General features: G+C 42.7%; 1 protein-coding gene across 8 annotated transcripts in view; it reads right to left on the reverse strand.

The window, feature by feature from the left end:
• Nucleotides 1–116: 116 nt before the first annotated feature.
• The window catches only part of LOC311141826 (transport and Golgi organization 2 homolog), a 42,516-nt gene continuing 26,232 nt past the window's right edge, over nucleotides 117–16,400 (reverse strand). For 4 of the 8 annotated variants that reach the window (XM_084177311.1, XM_084177313.1, XM_084177310.1 and 1 more), the window contains exons 6-9: nucleotides 5,620–5,687; nucleotides 5,261–5,408; nucleotides 1,978–2,082; nucleotides 117–1,376 (exon numbers count right to left, since the gene is read on the reverse strand). In XM_084177311.1, the coding sequence (XP_084033437.1) occupies nucleotides 1,256–1,376; nucleotides 1,978–2,082; nucleotides 5,261–5,408; nucleotides 5,620–5,687 (442 nt within the window). In that variant the 3' untranslated portion in view covers nucleotides 117–1,255. Of the gene's footprint in view, nucleotides 1,377–1,977; nucleotides 2,083–5,260; nucleotides 5,412–5,619; nucleotides 5,688–16,400 lie in introns of all 8 variants that reach the window. The other 4 variants (XM_084177307.1, XM_084177309.1, XM_084177306.1 and 1 more) reach the window with 1 other exon arrangement.

Consider the following 16,400-nt stretch of genomic DNA (forward strand, 5'->3'; position numbering starts at 1 on the left):
CCAATGATAATCCAAAAGTAGTGTGAAATGCACGCATATGCAACTAGTTTTTTTGTTGTTGCTGGAGTTCTATTAAGAACTCCCCTGTGTTCTGCAAACACAGAAAGGGGTCTATATAAATTTCCAAAATACATGAAAAAGTACTTTATTCACAATTTATATCAAGACACCAGTGACGTGGTAAACAGGGGTTTCTGTACTTCTATGGATACCGGAGGTCAGTAACATAAACCCTAGAAAACCACTGAAGGATCCTCATCATTGGTACATATCATCAACACAAATTGAAACAGTCATTCACATTTGTGAGAGTTACGATGGAGAGTAAGTGGGTAAGAACCACAGACTGAACACTACAGATGTGAGTGACAAAAGGAATCCTTTTAGTTAGTTCACAGCAAGGCAAACAGTCCCTCCTAAGCAGTATGTGGAACAAGGCGGGAAGATATCAAAGAAAACACTTTGCTTACCATTTAGAAAAACATTTCAAGTGATTTCCTCTGTTTTACTTTTAACTAACAAACCTCGGTCACAAAGTCCAAATCTGTGGCAATGATAACGATTATACTACAAGGCAGGCTGTCACAATATGCCTTCCTAATTCTGTCACAGGAAAGTTAAACACCTGCATGAGAGTTTAGGAAACCAAACCGGTCATTCTTATGACAGCATTTTATAAGGATGTTGATGGCTGCTGCTGCTTCTATGAGTGTTAGCGTTTTACACTTCAACTGAAGATACAAACAAACTTGGCTAGTAGAAGGCAGTCTGAGCCACAAAGCCATAAATGACTTATGATCAACCTTTTAGTTCTGTTCTTCCTCAGCAAACCAGTGCTGAGAAAATAGATGCAATGTTAAATGTAAATAATTTACTTTGTTTATTAAATTACATTTGTTCTTTGGCAATAAACTTTAAGCAAACAACTCAAAATAATATTTTAATCAAATTAACAAAATAAGAATAGCACCCATTATGTATGATTTGATCAATTCACACTGTCGTATGTCTAAGCCAAGCTAAAACGTATTTCCCAAAGACAATTACTTGAAAAGTACAATCAATCTCTCTTTCCCAAAAAAGTGCCATAATTTCACTCGCCCACCTCCACCATTTTAAATGGCAAATAAATCTTCATGTTCATTTCACTACTGTGAAGCCAGAGCTTGCTGTGGGAGAAGGAGGGAGAGGGAGGAGGAGGTGGGATGCAGAAAGGCACAGAGTGTGATTCCCATATAGCCCCATTTAGCCGTCTTCAGTCCTGGATTTTGAACTGGAAAGAGCTTGTGCTCCATTGGCTGACGTCACAGTTGAGCATGGTGCGCTCCGTGAAGGTCACGTTCCCTGATGCGTCTATAAGGATAATGGTATTGGTCCTGAAACAGGCAGACACAAAACATAAGAAATAATAGGAGGGGTGAAACGAGAGGCTTGTGCATTTCAAATATGGGGAAAACGTTGTGATTCTGGAGTTCCCCAATCACCTTTCATTATCACACTAGACTGGAGGCCAGGTGGCAGGCTGGTTCTAGATTATATTATATGCACAAGGGGCTGTATGATGTATGGGGCGTATTCATTATGCACTAAACACAGCTAAATGGACAAACAGAGACGTACTACCTGGATTTGTCCAATAAGAAACTTGTTTTCGTTCACAAAACGTTTCCTGTTTGCTAAGGTGTGCACCAATGAATATGACCATGGATTTGTGCCAAATAAGAACCAATTGTTTTCATGTTCCCGTGTACCCTATGAATATGACCCCGCTCTCACCTCTGAGGGCGGGCCCGCATGACAAATGGGAGAGCTAATTGGTGGGACTAGGAGCACAGAATGGGACTCTGACCACAGAATTAAATAACAACACTAGGTTGGATATTGGCAAGGTTTATCACATAGGCCACTCTTGTATTATAATGTATCTCTATGACTCTGGCCTAGCTAATTGGTGTCAGGGACTGGGAGGACTCTGACCTTGTGCCGTAATGTGGGGAGCGAACACACACAGAGGACAGGGCCCGGAGCATGGGGCTGCTGTACCCTTCACCCTGGCTCTCTTGGGCCGGGTCAGGGGTGTTCCTGAAGAAAAGAGAAAGAAACCGTTCTCACTCAAACCTTCTCTTTGACTTTGAGTTTTGGAACAGAAAGAGTCAGGGATGTAAAGTATATTCTGAAAGTATTCAGACACCTTGACTTTTTCCACATTTTGTTACGTTACAGCCTTATACGTTACAGCCCCCCCAATCTACACACACAATGTCCCATAATGAGAAAGCATAAGTATTCAGACCATTTACTCAGTACTTTGTTGAAGCTCCTTTGGCAGTGATTACAGCCTCGAGTCTTCTTGGGTATGATGCTACAAGCTTGGCACACTTATATTTGGGGAGTTTCTCCCATTCTTCTCTGCAAATCCTCTCAAGCTCTGTAAGGTGGGATGGGGAGTGTCGCTGCACAGCTATTTTCAGGTCTCTCCAGATATGTTCGATCGGGTTCAAGTCCGGGCTCTGGCTGGGCCACTCAAGGACATTCAGAGGAGTCCTGAAGCCACTCCTGTGTTGTCTTGGCTGTGTGCTTAGGGTCGTTGTCCTGTTGGAAGGTGAACCTTTGCCCCAGTCTGAGGTCCTGAGCGCTCTGGAGCAGGTTCTCATCAAGGATCTCTCTGTACTTTGCACCGTTCATGTTTCCCTCGATTCTGACTAGTCTCCCAGTCCCTGCCGCTGAAAAACATCCTCACAGCATGATGCTGCCACCACCATGCTTCACCGTAGGGATGGTGCCAGGTTTCCTCCAGATGTGATGCTTGGGTTTCAGGCCAAAGAGTTCAATATTGGTTTTATCAGACCAAAGAATCTTGTTTCTCATGGTCAGAGTCCTTTAGGTGCCTTTTGGCAAACTCCAAATCAGGCTGTCATGTGCCTTTTACTAAGGAGTGGCCACTAGCCACTCTACCATAAAGGCCTGATTGGTGGAGTGCTGCAGAGATGGTTGTCCTTCTGGAAAGTTCTCCCATCTCTACTGAGGAACTCTGGAGCTCTGTCAGAGTGATCATCAGGTTCTTGGTCACCTCCCTGACCAAAGCCCTTCTCCTCTGATTGCTCAGTTTGGCCTGGCATCCAGCTCTAGGAAGCATCTTGGTGGTTCCAAACTTCTTTCATTTAAGAATGATGGAGGCCACTGTGTTCTTGGGGACCTTCAATACTGCAGACATTTTTTGATACCCTTCCCCAGATCTGTGCCTCGACACAATCCTGTCTCGGAGCTCTACGGACAATTCCTTCGACTTCATGGCTTGGTTTTTGGTCTGACATGCACTGTCAACTGTGGGACCTTATATAGACGGGTGTGTGCCTTTCCAAATCATGTCCAATCAATTGAATTTACCACAGGTGGACTCCAAGTTGTAGAAACATCAAGGATGATCAATGGAAACAGAACGCAACTGAGCTAAATTTCGAATCTCATAGAAAAGGGTCTGAATACTTATGTAAATAAGGTATCTGTTTTTCATTTTTAATAAGCATGCAAACACTAAAAACGGGTTTTCGCCTTGTCATTATGGGGTATTGTGTGTAGATTGATGAGAGAAAAAAATATTTAATACATTTTAGAATAAGGCTGTAATGTAACAAAATGTGGAAAAAGGGAAGGGGTCTGAATACTTTCCGAATGCACTGTACCTATAGAAAAGACACTGTTCTCAACTTCTCACTCAAACCTCCTTTTGGATTGGAACCAACTGAAAAAGTAAAACTCTTTAGCACAACTTTAGTGTTACCAGGTGCATTGGGGGAAAAAAAACTGTATACTGAATAGAAAGTTATTACTGAACTGAAAGTTTCAAAACGAGGAGTTATATAATACGACATACAGTAAGTTTCAGAACAACATGATGTACATTGTGAAGCTGGCAAACCTATTAGAGAGAAAGGTAGGCGGCGTCTGAAGAGCAAAAGTTCACCGACTAAAAGCTTTGCAATTAAGTTGACATAAAAGCGCAGGACTCCAGCAACAGCAGTGTACTTCTTTTTCCTAACTGCACATTCATTTAATGTGTGAAGGACTATACTTTCTCAAAGTCATATTGAGTGTTCACGTTTGTACCCCACGTAGCCATGTTGAATGTCCACGTGTGGTACTCGCCACCCCATAATGAGTGAGCATATTTAGACATTTAGATGTCCTTGTTTGTTACTCTCAAATACCTTACGAGCAATAGTGATTTCTATGGTGGTATTTTGGCTAGGCTACTTTGAAACAAGGTAAGACATGCTTCATAAAATGACATAAGACGTCCAGGTTTTAAACAATTATGTTCATGGTTAAATAGTTTCAAAATGCTGACCGCCTCCGCTCAGATTCGAAACTGGCCTCGATTATTACAACAGAATCAAGCCTTTAGACGTTAATGTTAATTATCCTTCATTATATATGTCAAACATGACGGGTGTTTAGCCTATATTTATGTAATTAAAAGTCTCATTGAAGTTGGGCTCCATTTTCTGGCGCCACCCTCATGTCAGCACACACATTGACATGTAGGCTTTTTTATTCATGTACATACATTCCAATGTTGGCTTCTGATCCAATTCTGATCTGATTGTTTGATATTGTAATTTTTGTGTGATTTTTTTACTTGTCCATTTGGACAACTCCAATATATATTCTTGTCCATCAATGTTTTTTACTTGCCCCGGACAAGAGGACAATAATTAATGTTGAGCCTTGTGCAGGTATATGTTTTAATGTATATTACGCTGTGTCACATTGATTGCGTCAAATTGTAAACTAAAACTACAGAGTTTGGGGTCTCACACTGGCAGGTTCATGTTTATTGGGATGAATCTTGTCCTGGAGGCAGAGCAGAGCGATTTCCACTAGATGGGCCAGCTGCAAAGTCAAAATTAGCTATACATCGTAAAAATTCATGAAAACAAAAAATGTGCTTTTTGGTCTTACTTTTAGGTTAGGGTTAGGCACAAGGTTAGCAGTGCAGTTAAGGTTAGGGTTAGGTTTAAAATAATATTGTATTACTTTGTGGCTGTACCCGCTAGTGACTACCCTGCAGAGCTGCCTGCAGTACATGAGTCATCCCAATAAATGCCAACCTGCATCACACAGTGTACAGGTATGTGTGTTAATGTGAAGTGTTTTGATACAGTCTGCAGCGTCATGAGTGTGCAGGTACATTTATTGATGAAGCGTTTACAGTGTCACATTGATTGTATTATTGATACCGAGTGTGTGGTGAACTCACAGTTCCTCGTTGTTGAGGACGTTGAGCAGATCATGGACCAGGCCATCACAAGGCAGTGTCTGGTTCACTACGCTGGTAAACAGTCTCTTCCCATGCTGCAGCTTCCTCCATGGGGTCTCCAACAGGGAGTTACTCAAACCATAGATTCCTGCTGGAGCAGACACATACAGCATTGCTAGAGAATAGAGATTGCTCCAAACGTTCATGTTATCCCCCAAAACACGCACTCACATAGAGGCATGGTCTCATAGTCAAAATCCATCCTGCATACATTAAGGTTTATAATTCAACAGCATGGCTTGTATGGTGCAATGATATAGAATAATAGTACAAGCAATTCCACATTAAGAAAAACAGACCTGGATTTAGACGGATGGGTTCGGCGCTGCCTCTGTTTCCATAGTAACACACAGTGTCTTCTTTGGCCCTGCGTTGGACACAATGAGAGAGGAAAGCAAGTTGGTGACTGATTAAATGTATGCTTAATTGTGAGGGTCATTCTAAATCATTTGCGGGTTAACGCCTGAACAATGCTTTGTACAGTTTGCTATTATTTCCTGATTAATGGAGCCGCTGCATTTGTCAAGGCAAATTGAAATGCCAAATAAAACAAAACAATGGTAAATTGTAGCAATAGATTTAGAGTAAGAAAAACAAAAAACAGTAAGCTGATGCAAATCCTCCAGTCTTACTAGGCCTTTACACTGTGTTTAGCTCTCCGGTCCCCAGTACTGACTTAAAAAGAGATCCTACTTCCATTTGGCATATCTCTCTGACATTATGGTATTTTCAACTGCAATATAGGAAACTGAATGTGAAGTGTTGAAGTGTTGAAAGTGAATGAATTGCATTGTCAGTTTCTGACAGCCATCAGTAGCATCATCAGTCAATGTGGAGACATGTGCAACACTGCATCAATATCTAACCTCCTCGTCCCCTTGTGGAGAACATCTGGCTAGAATCTATCCAGCTATCTATAGTTGTGATCTGTAGAGTCAGTGGCCAGGATCAAAAGTTTGAAAACCATCAATACTTTGATTGGGGGGGGGGTTCTCTATCCCTGAGCTGAGCTTCATCTATAGAGTTACACTGTATATACAAAAGTATGTGGACACCCCTTCATATTAGTGGATTCGGCTATTTCAGCCACACCCGTTGCTGACAGGTGTATAAAATCGAGCACAGAGCCATGCAATCTCCATAGACAAACATTGGCAGTAGAATGGCCTTACTGAAGAGATCAGTGACTTTCAACGTGGCACCGTCATAGGATGCCACCTTTCCAACAAGTCAGCTTGTCAAATTTATGCCCTGGTCAACTGTAAGTGCTGTTATTGTGAAGTGTAAATGTCTAGGAGCAACAACGGCTCAGTCGCGAAGTGGTAGGTCACACAAGCTCACAGAAAGGGACCGCCGAGTGCTTAAGCACGTAAAAATCGTTGCAACACTCACTACTGATTTTGAAACTGCCTCTGGAAGCAACGTTAGCACAAGAACGGTTGGTCGGGAGCTTCATGAAATGGGTTTCCATGGCAGAGCACACAAGCCTAAGATCACCATGCGCAATGGCAAGCGTCGGCTGGAGTGGTGTAAAGCTCGCCGCCATTGGACTCTGGAGCAGTGGAAACGCGTTCTCTGGAGTATTGAATCACATTTCACCATCTGGCAGTCCGATGGAAGAATCTGGGTTTGGCGGATGCCAGGAGAACGCTACCAGCCCCAATGCATCGTGCCAACTGTAAAGTTTGGTGGAGGAGGAATAATGGTCTGGGACAGTTTTTTATTCCAGTGAAGGGAAATATTTAGGCTACAGCATACAATGACATTCTAGACGATTCTGAGCTTCCATCTTTGTGGCAACAGTTTTGGGAAGGTCCTTTCCTGTTTCAGCATGACAATGCCCCCGTGCACAAAGCGAGGTCCATACAGAAATGGTTCGTCGAGATCGGTGTGGAAGAACTTGACTGGCCTTCACAGAGCCCTGACCTCAACCTCATCGGACACCTTTGGGATGAATTAGAACGCCGACTGCGAGCCAGGCCTAATCGCCCAACATCAGTGCCCAACCTCACTAATGCTCGTGGCTGAATGGAAGCAAGTCCCCGCAGCAATGCTCCAACATCTAGTGGAAAGCCTTACCGGGAGAGTGGAGGCTGTTATAGCAGCAAAGGTGGGACCAACTCCATATTAATGCCCATGGAATGAGATGTTCGATGAGCAGGTGTCCACATACTTTGTCATGTAGTGTATGAACAAAGAGAAGATTACTCTCCCGGCGTGAGATTGAGACTCGTTTGATAATAACATCTGCAAATAGCTGCGGACAGAGGGACTGACAGAATCAAATGTCTGACATAAGGGGTTCCGCTGTAAGCTAAATGTTTATCCCTTCCAATTAATTACAAGCTAATTTGCCTGTCTGCTGTCCGAGCTTGTGCATTTGTTTATGCCACAGTAAGCAATTAAGCTGGGAAAATAATAGACAAAGGGTATCTCTCTGTTTGTGTTACTGTTTCTCATTTGGTGTAAATGTCCTTGGGCAGAGGAATTTAAGTAGGCCAGTGTGCTAGTAAAAACACTTTGGGAAAATGACAAAATGAAAGTAATTCTGTTAACATTACACCATCTTCAAAACAAACCAAAGAATATCAATGTCTCTCGCTGATTAAAGCCAAACAAGAATGAAACAACTTTCTGCAATGTAACGGCTGATAACTACGGTAATGACAGAAAACCACCATCTTTTTGCTTTTGTGCATGTCAATGCCTTGTAGCTTCCTTCCATGGGTACAACATTTGCAGCTTCACTGCCTGATGTTGACTCTGGTTTGATACTCTTCTTCAAAGGTAACCCCTCTCCTAAATTGTATATAAAAGAGAGGTGGCAAAGAGGTGGCTAGATGGTGCTATGGTCTCATTGGGCTGGGAAGAGATGGAGCTATTTGTGTAGATTACTCTCAGTCCCAACCCAGACAAACACACACTGTGATATACTGTTTCTACAGATTGAGGCCTAAGCTCAATAGTCTCACCCTAAAGCACAATGGCTACTTTTGCAGTCTGTGGCAGGCATCAAATTGACTCCGGAGGCAGCAGGTGGATATCGCAGACTCAGAGGGGAAAGAGGTATTTCTGATACCCACACGCTCTGACGAGAATATCAAAACCTGGTCAGTTGTGCTGCAGGGAGATTTGGCCTGAGATGAGGAACCACAGGAGGTGGACAGCGTAAACTACCAAACAGGAAGATAAAGTTCTGTGATGCTTTAGAAACAGCACTTTGAAGCTCTAGCTGGCAGAATTATAATCACTATGCAGCAGGATAGTAGATGTTTTTGAATGAAATGCAGTCCATTATTCTGAAGCTTTTAAGTAGTGCCTTATTTTGCTCCTTGCTGCTGTGCCGAGCTTCCTGATGTTTGTTGATATTGGACTGATGAACATTGAGAACCATCAGTGGGGTTGGGGGTGGGTGGTATCTTTGCGAGTCCAAGTGGGTATACAACAATTTCTCTGATGTAGTTTTATGCATTTCACGATCAGCTAGAGGCCCAAGTTGAGCAACAAGGCTAAACTACTGACTGAGAAAAACAGCAACTCTAATCCCAACAGCAAGACCACCCATAACAACATCTGAACATCATGTCCTATAGTTCCTCTGTGAACAAAGAAAAGCCAGTCAATTTCAGCTGAGCGGAAAGGGCGGGGGTCTTTAAAACGTAATGGAATGTCTCAGGTCAACTCAAATAGCAAGTATAAAGTCAACATTCTCAGAATTCAATTACAACATCTTGGTAAGTTAGACAGTAGAAGGTGAAAGGTGAAGGGATGCAGAGCAGATTTCTTTGAATACTGTCAATTTCCAAATATGATCACAAAATTAACTATTATTTATTTTGTAAGATATCTGGCTTTCCTCATGGGCACTGAAGTGCCATTCAATGCTCTAGATGGAGAGATCAGCCCAGGGACTATAGGCCTATTGCTACAACTGCTTACAAAATTGTTTTTTGTTGTTGTTTTACCTGGGTTAAGGATACTGGCTTTGGGGGAGACAAAGAGAATATGCATTACTGTTACTCATCAAAATGAAATAGACCATGCACCACGGAAACCAGATGAGGAATGCTGCTCCGATCTACTGCTGTTTTCCTTTTTAAAAAGGAAAAACAAAAGCCTGCCAAAAGCTACACCACAGTTTCAGACCACGCTAACAACCCACTTTCTAAAAAGTGTTTGAGAATGTATACTTTAAACATATGATAGGTTCTGCTGGGTATTAAGAAGGCAGTGAGGCTGGATGTTATGAGATGACAGTTGACAGTCTGAGGGCATCTTTGCTCCTGATTAAAGGGATAATATTTTACCACCACACAGACTTGAATGAATAAATACAGTTGAAGTCAGAAGTTTACATACACCTTAGCCAAATACATTTAAACTCCGTTTTTCACAATTCCTCACATTTAATCCTAGTAAAAATTCCCTGTCTTAGGTCAGTTAGGATCACCACTTTATTTTAAGAATGTGAAATGTCAGTGATAATAGTAGAGAGAATGATTTATTTCAGCTTTTATTTCTTTCATCACATTCCCAGTGGGTCAGAAGTTTACATACACTCAATTAGTATTTGGTAGCATTACCTTTAGATTGTTTAACTTGGGTCAAACGTTTCGGGTAGCCTTCCACAAGCTTCCCACAATAAGTTGGGTGAATTTTGGCCCATTCCTCCTGACAGAGCTGGTGTAACTGAGTCAGGTTTGTAGGCCTCCTTGCTCGCACACGCTTTTTCAGTTCTGCCCACAAATGTTCTATAGGATTGAGGTCAGAGCTTTGTGATGGCCACTCCAATACCTTGACTTTGTTGTCCTTAAGCCATTTTGCCACAAATTTGGAAGCATGCTTGGGGTCATTGTCCACTGATGTCTTGAGATGTTGCTTCAATATATCCACATACTTTTCCTTCCTCATGTGCCATCTATTTTGTGAAGTGCACCAGTCCTTCCTGCAACAAAGCACCCCCACAGCATGATGCTGCCACCCCCGTGCTTCACGGTTGGGATGGTGTTCTTCGGCTTGCAATATCCCCCTTTTTCCTCCAAACATAACGATGGTCATTATGGCCAAACAGTTCTATTTTTGTTTCATCAGACCAGAGGACATTTCTCAAAAAAGTACAATCTTTGTCCCCATGTGCAGTTGCAAACCGTAGTCTGGCTTTTTTTATGGTGGTTTTGGAGCAGTGGCTTCTTCCTTGCTGAGCGGCCTTTCAGGTTATGTTGATATAGGACTCGTTTTACTGTGGATATAGATACTTTTGTACCTGTTTCCTCCAGCATCTTCACAAGGTCCTTTGCTGTTGTTCTGGAATTGATTTGCACTTTTCGCACCAAAGTACGTTCATCTCTAGGAGACAGAACTTGCTCCTGTAAGTCGCTCTGGTTAAGAGCGTCTGCTAAATGACTAAAATGTAAATGTAAAAATGTAGAACTCGTCTCCTTCCTGAGCGGTATGACGGCTGCGTGGTCCCATGGTGTTTATACTTGCGTACTATTGTTTGTACAGATGAATGTGGTACCTTCAGGCGTTTGGAAATTGCTCCCAAGGATGAACGAGACTTGTGGAGGTCTACAATTTTTTACTGAGGTCTTGGCTGATTTCTTTTGATTTTCCCATGATGTCAAGCAAAGAGGCACTGAGTTTGAAGGTAGGCCTTGAAATACATCCACAGGTACACCTCCAATTGACTCAAATGATGTCAATTAGCCTATCAGAAGCTTCTAAAGCCCTGACATCCTTTACTGGAATTTTCCAAGCTGTTTAAAAGGCACAGTCAACTTAGTGTATGTAAACTTCTGACCCACTAGAATTGTTATACAGTGAATTATAAGTGAAATAATCTGTCTGTAAACAATTGTTGGAAATATTACTTGTGTCATGCACAAAGTAGATGTCCTAACCGACTTGCCAAAACTATAGTTTGTGAACAAGACATTTGTGGAGTGGTTGAAAAACGAGTTTTAATGACTCCAACCTAAGTGTATGTAAACTTCCGACTTCAACTGTGTGAACACAAGATTAGATCAAAGTCGAAAGAAGCACTGGAACAGTAAGATGATGGCTCGGAGTGCTGCTTGGCTGCCATTGCTAACAACATTAAATTGAGGGCATTTGAGATTAAAATTGAGAGATGATGGATTTGAAATAGACACTGAGTGTACAAAACATTAGGAACAGCTTCCTAATATTGAGTTGCACCCCCTTTTGCCTTCAGAACAGCCTAAATTCGTTGGGGCATGGACTCTACAAGGTGTGAAAGGCGTTCCAGAGGGATGCTGGCCCATGTTGACTCCAATGCTTCCCACAGTTGTGTCAAGTTGGCTGGATGTCCGTTGGGTGGTGGATCATTCTTGATACACACTGGAAACTGTTGAGCGTGAAAAACCCAGCAGCGTTACAGTTCTTGACACACTCAAACCGGTGCACCTGGCACCTACTACCATACCTCGTTCAAAGGCACTTAAATATTCATTCTTGCCCATTCACCCTTTGAACGGCACACATACACAATACGTCTCAATTGTCTCAAGGCTTTACAATCCTTCTTTAACCTGTCTCCTCCCCTTCATCTTCACTGATTGAAGAGGATTTAACAAATGACATCAATAAGGGATCATAGCTTTCACCTGGATTCACCTGGTCAGTCGATGTCATGGAAAGAGCAGGTATTCCTATTGTTTTGTACACTCCGTGTACATCATTAGTTCCGACCAAGGCAAGGCTCCATGCATGCAAATTCGTCAACTGGACTGAAAGGATTCAAACCCATCGACAGAGCTATGGATTATTAATGATATTAATGAAAGCAATACTGGTTTAACAAGCAACGTAATTAAGGGAAGACATAATATAAATCATGCCATACTTGAAGTCGAGAAATTAAGAGTTCTATTCAGTTGGATGACACACAAATTATTACTGCATCCCCATGACGATAAGCATATACAGTAGGAATGGCACAATTACCGTATAATTGACGGTTATGGGTGAAGATAGTCATGAAAATTAAATAACCATCACAACTGTTTTTTTTGGGGGGGGGGGGGGGACAAAAATCTGACTGAAAACGGGATGGCCGGGCATTTGTGTGGTTGAGTCCTTTCTGCGATGCCATGGAGTCTTACAGCGTGCTGAAACAAGCAAGGTGTATCAAACAATGAATAGAATGGTCTTGGAAACTCTAACCCTGGCAATTTGACTGGTAAATTCATGGGTACACTCGCAATGGCTGCCTGGTATTGTGTACTAATTACAAAAATAAAAGCAGTACTTTCCAATGTGTGAGATATAAGAGGTGTGCCGTGAGAGTGTGAGAAGAGTGTCAAATGCATGTGTCTCACGGTCAATGCGTGAGAGTTTGCAGCTCTGCATTCGGTCATAGCTTTACTCCCTCTAGTCACAACCCATATCGATGGGTACATTTCCTGCTTTGCTCGCAATGGCCACCAGTTCATCCATTATGCTATCATTGACTTGAAAGGGGACGCCCGTTCTACATGCAGTCAAGAGCGGAGGAAAGGAGAAAATATTCAAAAACATTACTAAAATAATGTGCTATTCGAACGGTTAGTCCCTTGTAGCTCAGTTGGTAGAGCATGGTGCTTGCAACGCCAGGGTTGTGGGTTCGTTTCCCACGGGGGGCCAGTATGAAAAATGTATGCACTCACTAACTGTAAGTCGCTCTGGATAAGAGCGTCTGCTAAATGACTAAAATGTAAATGTTAGAGACCGCGGTCATTTGGCTGGCCAATTACAGTAATTCAAAAGTCCATGACCGTCACAGCCCTAATATACAGGTAACTGACAAAATAAAGTAAACACCAACATAAAGTGTCTTAATAGGGCATTAGGCCACCACGAGCCGCCAGAACAGCTTCAATGTGCCTTGGCATAGATTCTACAAGTGTCTGGAACTCTATTGGAAGGATATAACACCATTCTTCCACAAGATATTCAATAATATGGTGTTTTGTTGATGGTGTTGGAAAACGTTGTCTCATGTGCCACTCCATAATCTCCCATAAGTATTCCTTTGGGTTGAGATCTGGTGACTGACACACACACACACCCTTTAAACCCCCTATGCTTCGTTGAGACCCCTCTTTCAAAGTCACTGAGATCTTTTCTTCTAGCCATGGTAGCCAAAATAAATGGGCATTTTAATACAAGATCAGAATTTCCTCACCGATTTGTTTTACCACTACGTCTCTGTTTGTATCCCCCATTTGCTCAAGTGTTTCCTTTATTTTGGCAGCTACCTGTACAGTCGTGGTCAAAAGTTGAGAATGACACAAGTATTGGTCTTCAAAGTTTGCTGCTTCAGTGTTTTTAGATATTTTTGTCAGATGTTACTATGGTATACTGAAGTATAATTACAAGCATTCCATAAGTGTCAAAGGCTTTTATTGACAATTACATTAAGTTTATGCAAAAAGTCAATATTTGCAGTGTTGACCCTTCTTTTTCAAGACATCTGCAATCCGCCCTGGCATGCTGACAGTTAACTTCTGGGCCACATCCTGACTGATGGCAGCCCATTCTTGCATAATCAATGCTTGGAGTTTGTCAGAATTTGTGGGGTTTTGTTTGTCCACCCGCCTCTTGAGGATCGACCACAAGTTCTCAATGGGATTAAGGTCTGGGGAGTTTCCTGGCCATGGACCCAAAATGTTGATGTTTTGTTCCCCAAACTACTTAGTTATCACTTTTGCCTTATGGCAAGGTGCTCCATCACGCTGGAAAAGGCATTGTTCATCACCAAACTGTTCTTGGATGGTTGGGAGAAGTTGCTCTCAGAGGATGTGTTGGTACCATTCTTTATTCATGGCTGTGTTCTTAGGCAAAATTGTGAGTGAGCCCACTATCTTGGCTGAGAAGCAACCCCACACATGAATGGTCTCAGGATGCTTTACTGTTGGCATGACACAAGACTGAAGGTAGCGCTCACCTTGTCTTCTCCGGACAAGCTTTTTTCCGGATGCCCCAAACAATCGGAAAAGGGATTCATCAGAGAAAATGACTTTACCCCAGTCCTCAGCAATCCAATCCCTGTACCTTTTGCAGAATATCAGTCTGTCCCTGATTTTCTTTCCTGGAGAGAAGTGGTGTCCTCGCTGCCCTTCTTGACACCAGGCCATCCTCCAAAAGTCTTCTCTTCACTGTGTGCGCAGATGCACTCACACCTGCCTGCTGCCATTCCTGAGCAAGCTCTGCACTGGTGGTGCCCCTATCCCGCAGCTGAATCAACTTTAGGAGACGGTCCTGGCGCTTGCTGGACTTTCTTGGGCGCCCTGAAGCCTTCTTCACAACAATTGAACCTCTCTCCTTGAAGTTCTTGATGATCCGATAAATGGTTGATTTAGGTGCAATCTTACTAGCAGCAATATCCTTGCCTGTGAAGCCCTTTTTGTGCAAAGCAATGATGACGGCACGTGTTTCCTTGCAGGTAACCATGGTTAACAGAGGAAGAAAAATGATTTCAAGCACCACCCTCCTTTTAAAGCTTCCAGTCTGTTATTCTAACTCAATCAGCATGACAGAGTGATCTCCAGCCTTGTCCTCGTCAACACTCTCACCCGTATTAACGAGAGAATCACTGACATTCTGGAGTATATGCAAATTGCCATCATTAAAATTGAGGCAGCAGACTTTGTGAAAATTAATATTTGTGTCATTCTCAAACCTTTTGACCACGACTGTACATTATACAACAGGAAGGAATACAGAGGATGTTTAAAATGGCCTCCACGCATCTTGTCCCACATCACCATCATATCATAAATCATCATGTTGGTTAAGGATGGATGAGAAATCCACTAATTGCAATATAGGGCCTCCTCTGTATCCACGTGACAAGACGTAATTAACGATTCGGAAACAGAGCAGCCGCAGACAGACAGTATTTCCTCTGGGTTGTCTCTAAACAACAACATCACTGTTGTTTCACTGTGCAGAGGGGGCAAACTAATAGCTCTATAATGAGTCTGTTTATTAAAAAAGGTCTACAAACAAATACATTACGGTCACAGCAGCTGCCATCCCATGTCTGTTTTTATTATGGCGTTGCGTACCGTAGCGTCCTATCTGTCAGCATCCATACATCTTGTTGTGAGTTGACAGGACGCCCCATGGGGCCAGGCAGACAGAGAGGGATGGAGTGTTCAGAACCGCATGATTGGCCAGGCCAGAGCATACATCAAAGAAACACATATTACTTGTTGCTCTCTCTCGGCTGACATCTCATGGTATGTGTGTGTGTGTACATTTCTGGTGGCAGCAAGGTCTCCGTTCGTTAAGTCTCTTGCCACCGGGGTGACAGCAGCAGGAGCCATACAACACGTACATAACTCCTGGTATTAATGAGGTCATTTGCATTCCTGAATGGCTCTGCTGTTAACACACAACAGAACACAACCTGCTGAGATCTCTACCTGCTATTATACACACAATGTAGAGAGAGGGGAGAGAAACGTATATGTGGGGAGAAAGAACAATACCTGGAAACAAGAGGTGGAGGGAGATTAAACGAGAGATCTGGTCACACACTGTGCCGTTCCTGCCCTAGGCCATGTTAGCAGGATATATGGATCAGGACCCCTTGTTCCACAGGGAAAACCCTGCTTCCCCAGCAGGAAGTGGGAAAAGTTGTTCCTTAACCCCCTACTTCCAAAATGAGACCTAAAACCCTGTTGCCATGCCGATGGCATGTCTATAAAGCCCCTTTCATGACAGCTGTCTTAGTTTCAGAGGGACCCACTTTGATTTTTGCTCTCTAGTCTACACCGCAAGGCCATCAAATTAAATCACTCCTGTCTGCTGCAGAGAGTAAGAGAAAACAGAAAGAGATGGGAAAAAGTTCCCTACATTAAACATTGTCTGGGTTCCCTTTGCCAAAGAATCTCAGAGCTTTTGACTTGCCCTCACAAGCCAGACTGGTAAAGAAAAAAATGAACAGGTGTTCTCAGAATTCTAATGACAGTTTCTTCAGCTCATTGTTTCTTTTGTGTAGAGAGAGAGAGAGAGAGAGAGAGAGAGAGAGAGAGAGAGAGAGAGAGAGAGAGGAGAGAGAGAGAGAGAGAGA

Source organism: Coregonus lavaretus (assembly GCF_964263955.1).
Source record: "Coregonus lavaretus genome assembly, chromosome: 14".
In the NCBI taxonomy this organism is placed as follows: domain Eukaryota; kingdom Metazoa; phylum Chordata; class Actinopteri; order Salmoniformes; family Salmonidae; genus Coregonus; species Coregonus lavaretus.